Source organism: Trichoplusia ni, chromosome 5 (assembly GCF_003590095.1).
Source record: "Trichoplusia ni isolate ovarian cell line Hi5 chromosome 5, tn1, whole genome shotgun sequence".
NCBI classification, from domain to species: domain Eukaryota; kingdom Metazoa; phylum Arthropoda; class Insecta; order Lepidoptera; family Noctuidae; genus Trichoplusia; species Trichoplusia ni.
In genome coordinates, this window is record NC_039482.1 from 10373486 (window position 1) to 10385183 (window position 11698).

At 33.4% G+C, this 11698-nt stretch overlaps 1 protein-coding gene across 1 annotated transcript; it reads left to right on the forward strand.

The window, feature by feature from the left end:
• Window positions 1-143: 143 nt before the first annotated feature.
• LOC113493854 (lipase member H-A-like) lies at window positions 144-4741 on the forward strand. The gene is made up of 4 exons (XM_026871886.1): window positions 144-253; window positions 2842-2989; window positions 3143-3283; window positions 3482-4741. Exons 1-4 carry the CDS (start codon window positions 205-207, stop codon window positions 4161-4163), a joined length of 1020 nt encoding a protein of 339 aa, XP_026727687.1. The 5' UTR covers window positions 144-204; the 3' UTR covers window positions 4164-4741.
• The last annotated feature ends 6957 nt before the right edge of the window (window positions 4742-11698 follow it).

The following is an 11698-nucleotide window of genomic DNA, read 5'->3' on the forward strand; positions in this document are numbered from 1 at the left end:
CTAGTATGAAAAGTCAAAAATATTTTCTTTATTACAAAGTGAAAGAAAAGTTGACAGCTTTTGTTATATTGAGAAGGAAATATTAAATAATAATTAATTAAAATTCGATTACTGATTGTAAATTTTGAATCAGCGGTGAAAATGCTGAACTTTGTGTTTTGTGCCATTACTTTTTTAAGTATTGTGCCCGATTATAGTTGTGTTATGGATTCCAGAGCTGAGTTTGGATACCCGGCTGGTTTGATGTCTAATTGTAAGTATGAAGAAAGCACGAAATATAATTTAGAACGATGCTGTCTTGGTGAATAAAATTTTTGATTCTTCCACACGTCAATTACCAAGACGTCAAATGTCGCAGGTTTGATCCCCGATGTGACAATACATTTATTTAAAAGTATCAAAAATTGTCGACAGTTTTTTTGTTTAATAAGATCAAGCTTTGCGCTATAGGAGCATGCAGAAGACGAATGAAACCAAAAAGCTCAATAAGTAAGTTAAAAAAAAGGAAAATGAATTAGAGGCAAAAATTTAAATCAACAAACCAAGGTTATCCACCATTTCTATCCCACACTACATGCTCACACTCCTCAATTTGTATTATAAGAAACCTGACAATCAATAGACAATGAGTGGCTGGACGCCAATTTATTGACTATGGTACTACAAAAAATATAAGGTTAACATTGGTTTCTTGGGAGAATCCTTTTAATTGTTTCATAAGTTAGATGGGTGATTAATTTGTATTGTAAATATAGTTTTGGGTTGGTTCAAAGTGCAAAAGTAAGACCCGTTGTTCACAATGCAACAACCAGTCTCAATTCAAGTCTAGTCCAATCGTTTAGAGTAAAGAAGTTGCAAACATACACACACACACACATCCTTAAGATATTAATCGGATAACTATAGAATATTAATAAATGAAATACAAAGAAAATGGAAGCTTCAAGCCATAAATTACGGATTAAAATCTCTTTACACAAAATTACCCTTTAATAACACAATAATCTCCATAGCGTCGTGTCAGCTAAGCAGTTATTTGAAATCAATTTAAATGATACATGTAGCTAATAAGTTATATTACACGGCATTAAGTTATTAAAGAGTGGAAACTTAATGAGTAAGACATGTGATTATATTATAATCTTCGTGGTCTAATAGATACTGGTTTAGGATGTGAATTGCGATATATATCCGCAGACCACAATCACCGCTCAATGATACACTCTTGCAGTGTTTTTCGTAAAACATTGCTCCACGCTAGATTGGACTGGGTTAGGACATTTCTTTTGAATGGCCTTCAAAGTCTTCAAACTTATTTTTTACTTGGTATTTACCTAGAATCTAAATCTAGTAGTGGTTGCAAAGTATAACTGGTGTCTTCTACACCTTGCGTAATTTGATTTAGTTCTCCTAGCTGTTGTTTTCTAGTTTAATTTGTTGCGTATTGTCTAAAACCATTGTACTTAATAAGCATTATACAAAAATTTAATGCCATTTATGTATCTTGAGTATTCTTTTTAAAATGAGAGATCCAGAAGTCTTGTAAAAGGTGACGGTTTTCTGTTTAAAGTGATAACGTATTTTCTTTGACTATTTCTCAACTTCAAATAAATACGTTTGTCCCTGAACCTTGCTTAACAATGAACCTTTCTATATAAATCACAAGCCCAAATAAAGTCTAATGTTATTCAAAGGATTGATTGTCGTAAGTAGCGGCATTGGACTCAATGCATCGAACAGGAAAGTAACAACATTTTGAGTGAATTTTGGAAGACATTTGTCATTGATTTGTTGAACGTATTTCGGGTACAAACTACTTATTTCTTAAATCTTTATCCTTCCTTTTAAAACTCCATTCATAATTGCACTGACTTGTTGGTGTAGTGATTAGTGGCCCTGACTGCTAAGGTCGTGGTTTTGGATTCGATTCCCGCCCAGGTTTTGAGTGAGGAGCAGATTCATTTTTTTCTGAGTCTGGGTATAATTCAAATATATTCTGTAAGTATTAAGAAGTAAAAGTATGTTTATCAGTTCTAAAGATTTTTTTTAGTTTTTTTTTAGAGATCTCGTCTAAACCGGTGTTTCGTCTTCTCTGTCTTCCTTTACAACATGGTCAAGAAGAAAACACAATTTTTATTGCATTTTCATCACAGTCTGTTTTCCTAATGTTTTCTTTGTTAATTTATCTCCTCGGTATGTTAAGCCCTATGTTTAAGCCATTCCTTTCCACAAGCCGTAGTGACAGGACTGTTGTGCAGGTTGCCGCATGCGGTAATGTGTCATACTTAATAGCGTCAATCTTGCTAAATGAGTTATGCAGGAAACCTGGGTTAATGGCGTAGTTTCTGGGTCTGTCTGTATAAATTGTTATGCATTTTATGAATCTGGTAACTTGTACCTTAATGAATATGAAACTTAAATGTTTATGACATATAATGGTTTAGCATTACGGTTTTTTTTCTTAATTTAGTCTAGTTATAATCAACTAGTTTTGTGTCGGTTATATCGCGTTTCCAAGAGAACTCTTCAAAAGTTCGGTATAAAAACTATCCTATGTTCTTTCTCAAGGTCAACTCTATCTCTGTACCAAATTTCATTAAAATCAGTTCAGTGGTTTAGACGTGAAAGCGTAACAGACAGACAGACAGAGCTACTTTCGCATTTATAATATTATAGTACGGATTTGATAGGTTTATAATTATTCTTCATTCTATCTTTAGCACAATTCTAGATATTGAGATGTAGTAATTGATACTCTTCCATGACAATCGGATTTCCATATCCCATTTTCCGAATACCAAATTCCGCACAAACTTAAACAAACAAACTTCTTCTTGCCAGGTCCTGGATCCACAAAACCAGCGCTCATCCCCAAGAGCCAGCTGAAGTACCTGTCATTCGTGGTCCAGGGCAACGGGAGGACCAGGCAGAAGTACTCCTACTGGAACGCCAAGAACATCGCCAAAGATCCCAGAATTAACTTTAAAAGGTTAATATTTAGCGCTGTTAATTTTTTTAATTTCTCGAAAGCTCAATTCGTGACAAATTATCAGACCATCACTTGTGCGCAAATATTTCAATTTATATCTCAATTACATATTGATCAATGGTTTATGCTTAAAAAAATATGTGTGTATTCCAGGAAAACTCTTCTAGTGGCCATCGGTTACCTGGACAGCCCGAACCTGCCGATATCCGCGATGTTTGCCAATGAGTACGAAGAGCGGGGATACAACGTCATCCTCGTCGACTATCAGAGATTTGCCACCGTACACTACCATCTGTAAGTAAAACAACAAGCAAAATAATCATTTTTTAGAGTAGGATACGAAATCGCAAATTACCTACTTTTTTGAGTCTTAGAATAAGCAAATTTAGATTTAAAAGTTCGGAGAGAGTTAGAGATTAAAGCCAGATACACACTAATTTCAGTTTCCCTTTGCCAATCTTGCCACTAATACGGTTTTAACTATCCTTGCAGGGCAACCCGCCTCATGCGACCAGTGGGCATGCACGTCGCTGAAGTTTTAGTCCAACTCACACAAAACGGTCTAGACCCATCAAAACTAGAACTCCTAGGTTTTAGCCTAGGCTGCCACACAGCCAGCTTCATAGCCAGACACTACCAAACCATGACCGGTCGAAACATTTCCACTCTAACCGCTTTGGAACCTTCAGGACCATGTTTTCGGAACTTAGGACCGAATGATAGACTGGACGCGTCTAACGCAGACTTCGTTCAAGTCATACATACGAATATCGACGGCTACGGCATGGCTACTCCCATGGGACACATAGACTTCTACGTCAACGGTGGGGAGTACCAACCTTCGGACATCGGCTTTTATCCTTGCACAACGACATGCAGCCACTTCAGAATCCTCCCACTCTGGGTTTCAGCTATCAAAAACCCTAAAAAGTTTATCGGGATGAAATGTAAGGATATTCAGCAAGCGAGAGATTCTGATTGCTATAGTAATGTGCCTTTAGAAACTATAGTCATGGGACTGGGTATAGATAGAAGTAAGAGGGGTATATTCTATTTGGCTACGAGTAAAGAGTATCCCTACTATTTGGGCGCAAAAGGTTTGAAACCGGAGTACGTGTATTGGAAGACGTTGACAGATATTAATGATGGGGATGAAGTGGAAATATATACGTAGGGTGAGGTCAGGCTGTGGGTGAAGCCTTTTCAGTATTAATTGTATTTGATAAATAGATATCGTGTGGAGAAGTTCCAATTGCCTATTGACTTTTAGGACATCTGAGGCACAAGAGGTAATTGCATATAATTGTTTTGAAAAAATGATTGCGTTTAGCATTTTGCTCTGGAACGATTTGATCTAGTTAATCTCCAATGAAAAAACAACTCTATTCCTAAAAGTATAAAAGTGAAATTACATGAATATAAAATCGCGGTGTCGGCTGTGCAGTAATGTACTGAGCCTATCTCACAGTAACATTATAGATGAACATTGTGATATGGAGACAAACGCAGATGTTGACAACATTCCTCACGTGTACTATGAAACATATTATTATAACAAAATGTTGAGAGTAATGTGTATAATTTTTTATCTAAGTAAAACGAAGGATCTATGAAATGTTTTGCCATCTGAAAACATGTCTTTAAAAGAAAGCATATTTGGCTGCGATTAATAAAATATTCTTAGTCCTTTTTCCACATGTTGCGAAGGACAAGATTTGTTACGAGTCAGTTCCTAAGTTCTACAGTAATGCTGTTAATATAATTAATATACCTAAGTAGAAATAAAAAAGGGATCCCACGAGCAGAGATAAAGTAATGAAAAATATTTTTTCTTTAGAAGAAAATAAAAAAACTTTCCAACTTTTTTTTTTCAAACTCAATATGCGGTATCCCTCGCAATGATTTATTGACTTTTAAGATACTCGCAAACATCGAAATCATTTTGGACATACAGAAGTTAAGTTAAAAAACCGCAACGTTTTTAAGCAACAGCTTAAAAACTAAGTCCTATTCTCAGTACATAAATTAATTTTACATTATTTATCCTATTAACTTTTAAACAGTAGTTAAGTAGGCATTCAAAATAGGGTTTTTCTTGGAAAATAAGCTAACGTCTTGTGCAAGAAATAATTTTAAGTCGCTCTGAAGGTTCGGAGCACTTTGTTTTGTTAAAAAAATGGTTGCAACAGATTAAATTCCATTTTTCTTCATTCACAGGGCTAAGAGCCAAGGCCAGAGTAGTTCCAAAAGGTTTTTAGTTTTAAAGTTTAGTTCCCTCACTGGATTTTACATTGACCTAGAAAGCGCAAAATGGATCTATGACTTGAAGTGTTCAAATTCATATTTTTTTAAGAAATGCATTAATTTATTGATGTGATTATAGGTAGATATTTAAGTAGAAAATGAAATAAATATTTTTAGGAAATTTCAGATTTTTTTTATTTGCATTGTCTTAAGACTGTCACTGTCTTTTTTATCCTTTCCTAAATAATGTTCCTCGCGACGTGTCCAATGAGAACGCTGCCTCAAAAGGACGTATTCGTTTAGTCAACATACATGATGAATCCACTCAAAAATAACTAATCTTATTAAGTACAAGGTAAATTCATAAATTACGAAACCGAATTTCAACTGTCAAAGTGTTGTAATAGGATTAAAACCTACATAAACTTGGGCCCTTCCCAGACCTTGTGGGCCGTGCCTGTGTAACGATCGCGATGACATGCTGTCGGGATATTATCCGTGAGGCCATCTATGTGATTATAACTCACGAAATACTTACTTTTAATAGTTTGTTTTGCTTCCTCTGATCATTTTGATGTCGGATAAGTGTCTTCAAACCGACTTCAATTATTATTATTTCATCATTTCTACTTAACGGTATGAAAATACGTCACGCGTGTGAAGTAAATTGTTTTTTCTTAATAGTTTACTTTTTGAAGTCGTTTTTTTTTGTTAAAATATCTTCTATACTTACCCTATTTCTACGGAATTCTCTTGACTCCAACTCTAACTTGACTCTTTTTTTTATTTTGGACAGACTGTGATAAATGTGGTTGTCTATGATTTATATTAACTTTTAGAGTCGTAAAACCGTTACGAAAGTCTGAAAAGGCTTATTTGAAAAAGATTTTTTATCCTGATTAAGTGGGTACTACACCAACTACTCGTACTAGGTACTACGTCACTTTCAAGGGTTCCGTACCGACTCACCCTGTTACTAAATCTTTGCTTCATGTCTGTCTCTCCTTCCGTCTCTTACTACACTCACTACTAAAGAGTAAAATAATATTATGGAAACTCACTAATCTCAACTCGTGAACCGTAATAGCTAGGCAGTTGATAATTATGCAGATGCTGCATTTCTGTTGTCACTATAAAAACGAACGAGGACGATTTTTATATATTCTTTTATATTAGGATAGGATAAGGTTTTTCTAGGACCTGTGTTGCGGCACGGATAAAGCTTAATCGCTGAGTTTCCATTAGCCAAAAAAGGATTTGAGTTGACTTGTTGATATAGAAAGAATGAATAATGTTTCAACAATTCGTTGTATTGTTGTTGATGCGGATGTGATTGAGATATCAAATCAATTCTCTATCCAATAAATTTACTTTTGATATAATATTAAAGAATTTATAATATTGGAGTCGCGTGAACGCAACCGTAACTAAAACAATATTTACGAACGCAACCTCAATCACATGGAAAAAATAATGTTGCAATACTATGAAGTTTTCCATTAGGCTTAGGAAAATTTATAAGAAATCGGAAGTTATTATTTTAACTGGGACTGATCGACGGAGAAGAATTAGTTTTCTTTTTTTATAAATACCTTTTCATTAATATTTTTATTATGTCTTACATAAGTTTAAGAAAAATATGTTTTTTAAAAATGTCACAAACATCTATACCCAAATTTTCAGTAGTAAATCAGAAAAAAATAACTCGAATTTCATCAAGTCGGTTTCTGATATTTAGTAGGAGATTTAAATCGTGTTGCTGGTAACACCGCTCTAACAAACGTCAAATTGCCGCAATGACGCAAGCAGTTGACAAGAAAGAAGGGGAAAAATCCTTGACGATCTTTTCTTCAATCTTTCAAAATGGTGTTTCATACTAACGAGTTTCTCTCTAAATTATATCAATTATTACTAAAATGAACTGTAAATTATACGTGTAACAAGTGAACACCATTAACTATTCTTAATAAAAATTCTTTGTGATAATTTAAATTCGCAAATCTTGTGTGTGAAGAAAAATCTGATCGGCGATATCCAAAATCAATTACTACTACTGTGATGTTTGTGTTCTAACTGTAATTTAAAGTGTATTACGTAAGTATATCAATTATTTTTTAATTTAAATGTGTTAAGAATTATCTAACCGTGCCAAGATTTACGTACGAGTTTGTGTTTTTTCCGAATAGATTATAAAAAAATGTTGTCGAAGACACCCCTTTTTTCTGCCAATTTTCGCGGCATTAGTTCTTGTTATGATGGTAATTAATGTTTATTAGTGTCTGCGGTGCGATAAAACCTGTTTGCCAGTTCTGACGAAGGTTATTCTGATATATACTTAGCTATGAGTGACCAATAAGTTAGGAAGCCGTATTATTTTTTCCTTCCGCAGCTAGACTTGGCATTGAACACATTTTTGATATATTCACATAATTGATGTCTATTTATTCATGGAACAGTTAAGTGGTCCAATTCATTGTTACAATAAACTAATATAGACTTAGATTTATTATTTTGTGTGTATGCGCGATTTTAGGAGCAATTTATATATGAAAAGTAAAGTCTTATAATAAAACAGTTGGATCTCTGCCAGATGTATAAATTATAGCATTCGGAAATGTTTATTAGAATCTATTTCATCAAAGTGGGTTCACAAATAAATATTAGTTTAATCTGTTTTGACAGTAATGTTGAATATTTCAAATTCTTTCATCTTAATTAGTATTGCTGAGTTGTCTAAAACTATGTTCTATTATGTTTTAAAATAATATTGGTGTACATACCATACACCAATATTTGATTGATTGTAATGTAACTATGCATGACAAATAATTATCATATCATATTGTAAGATTTTTCTGATACTAAGAAGAATTTCCTTAAAGGAAACAGCCTTACAAATCTTTTCAAAATCAGTGCAGTCATTTTAAAAGATCACCTAAAACAAACTTTCAAAATCAAAAAGAAAACAGTTTTGGCCTTTGTACTGTGAAAATAAATAAAAGATGAAACATTTGAGATTATTTGTTTAAAAGTATTTTCTTTTAATCTCTAAATGGATTTCACAAATCTACTAATCTTCTTATAAATTCTCTGATAACAATGTTTTTATTTACTTTGCCTTAATATTGTTTTATTTCAATATTAATACTTATTGTCTTTTATTTTCATTAAATTTCTTTAATGGTGTTCTTTCCCTTCTCTTTCAAACAAATAATTAAAAATAACTAGAACAAAATACACAAGCACTGTAGATACAGTATACATTTAATACATATTTTATGGAGGTTTTCAAGAATCATACAAATAGCCCTCTCACCATCCAAAACCTCTTTAAAAATAAAACTAAGATATATTTATCACTGAACCACCAATTACTAGACAACCACATACATTGTTATCATGCCAGTCACACATGGTTTTAGGTAATCATAAGGAAGCGAGCACACCTCAATCTAGACGAAGTCAAGGTTACAGTGTGATGTAAAAACATAGTGCCTTGAACAGACAGTTAAAAATAATTAAGTTTATATGATTGTGAAGGATTTTTATTAGGAAGACGTGCTATTGTGTTTTAGTTATGGATACAGGGAAAAAGATAGTATATTTAACTATCGCTATATGTTTGAATTCATCTAGTTTTCTTATGACTTTTCATAGTAATATGTGTTTTGACTTGAATGTTTGTGAAACCCAGGAACTAAACAAGAATCAATTCCTTAGCTCAGCAGTTGTTTTTATAAAAGAAGAGTTAATTGCTTTAAAATAATAATTTCATTGTTTTTGAATAAAATTTTCCTTGTTTCATGTTCATGTTCAGTTCCTCTTGGGGTGTCTTCTCATAAAAAAACCTTGGTAATCTTTGATGAAAAACCAAATTCATTGGTTTTTTTTTAGTCAGGTTTTATTTTAAACTTAGTTATCTTTACACAGAGACACACTAACATTGTTTACCTCTTATGCAGTACCTAAACAAATGGAATATAGGTCAGTTTTGGTGAAATTCCATAAAATGAGTGTAACTATAGAGGGAGTGGTCGTCAATTTTACGTCTCCATTATAACATAAACTTATATTTTGAAAATAAACATTATAAATTGTGTGACTTGAGAAGTCTGTCTTTAATGGTTATTAGCGACACGCTTCGTACTTCTATGAGGTATGATTGCCACCTATTATGACCATAAATTGAACTTCATTACTTAGAAAAATATAAGATGCAAATTATGTTTAATTATAAACTTGTATGAAGGCCTGCATTGTATCCGCATCGCTATTAGACTAGTTGTTATCTCCATTCAAAATGGGTAGCTACAACCATGGTAATATTACTAAGTACCAACTTGGTACTAAGTCCTTTCAAGTCCAATTGGGTTGCTTATTATGGTACTGATTGCTATAGTATAAATAACCCGGTCATATGCTAGTTGGACTCGCGAAACGGAGTGTTCCGTCTGTTTTATTATTCGATGTTATACCGGCGGTAGTCAGGAATACTTAGTGAACCCATAATTTGTGAAAATTTCAATGGCAGAGCTATCACCGTTTATGAAATCAAATCAAAAATCATTATTAGAAAATCCGACATACAGCTTAGTGACAGACGGACGGCGACGAATCCTTAATAATATTAATTGCCTTTCGGGTATTCAACCTTTAAAATATAATCAAAAGAGCAAAAATTATTAAAATTTTGAAGAAATTCGATTCTACCACCGCTGTATACGATCCATGAAATAGAAAACAACCCAGGTGACACCGCGGAACATAGCTAGTTGGTTTTACATAAAACGTAAAGTAACAATAACAAATTAAAAGCGATGTGTTATTGTGCAGGCGTTTTACAAATATAACAGTTAATTATATTGGTTCTCTTATTGTCTGTATGCTAATCACTTTGAAATATATTCATATATTCAGAAACATTATTATTTTAAGGGGATTTTAGTATTCATTCACGATAAGTGAATTTATAAATAGATTTTTTTGTTATATTCTTTAGTCATGAATATTCTATTGATGGAGGATTTTATCTTATTGTAGGAGGCTTACCGTTAATGTTATTATAATTCTATATCAAACCCACATGCATGACAGTTTTCGCGAGATTTTGGTAAAGATTTTTTGTTTGAGCAAATACTGATAAGAAGCTACGAGCGATAATGTCGTCACGTCCGTCCTACCCTAGACAGAGACACGATAATATACTTGCCTATCTCTAAACGGGCTCCATAAGGGCTGGAAAATAACCTAAGTAAGGAGACACTGTTATGAAACTTTGTAACACCTATGTATAAATTTGTGATTTTCTTCGTATCTGCTGATGTTTGATTTTCTAGAAATATTCGTCCTGTATATGCACTTTCCTCATGGATTCTTTTCTATATCTACCTGTCCTACAGCCTGAAGTAACATTCCCACAATCATTACCGTTAATAGAAAAAACTCAATTGTATTGAAATCGTTAAGTCTCGTGACGTTTGCCTGTCGCTTTCATACATTGGAGGGTTTTGAAAACTCGTTAATGTAAGTAATGCAACTTCGCTAGGTCGCTAGTAAACATTTTTCTGTATGCGTACTTTGAAGAGGTCATATTCCCCCATAATAACTAAAACCAATTTAAATCATTAAAGCTGTTCACCATGAATTTACCTACTCAACTGAAATAAGAAAACAATGGAATCAATTTAAATAATTGTGTTGTACAATAGCGAGTGGATTGTGTGTTATCTTACTGTGTACACAAATATGTGGCTGTTCGAGAGACGCACACGTTAAGGAATATTATGTTCAAATACAGCTCTGTAGAGTACGAAAATGTAAGCTAAATTCAATGGTAACGAATATTGTTAAGGAATTCAAGATTTTTCTATGGCATGGGTAACACACAAACTGTTACTTAGATGATAAAATTATACCACTGCCCCTAAGAACCCATATTTCGGCTTTAGAGGACACATTACCAGCCAATAACGCTAGGGCCACGATAACTTCTAGTCATTTAATAACAATATTCATGTTATTTATCTGTAGTTGACAATGCTTTAACTGCTTCCAGTATTAGTTTATGTAGCCATAATACCGATAATATTCGTTACCCACATAGAAATCTGAATAACAAGGTAATAGAAATGGCATACACCGCGGCGATCTATCGAAACGCATGTCGCCGGTGGGCGGGGCTTCAACACATTCACAGCAAATAACTACGCTACTACTACTAACTACATTAACATCGAGAAGACCAAGCAAACAACACTAGGCCGTACGTCTAATGTAATAAGGTTGACTTTGTCGTTGTATGGATTCACTAACTCACACAGTCATTGCATTTTTTTGCATTAGTTGTAGTGATTACGTAAACTACACTAGGGATTGACTACGGATCCGAAATATAATGAAAGACGAAATTATGAGTGACAATGTTTTTTGTTGTATTCTTCTATGGATTACATTATAATATGTAGC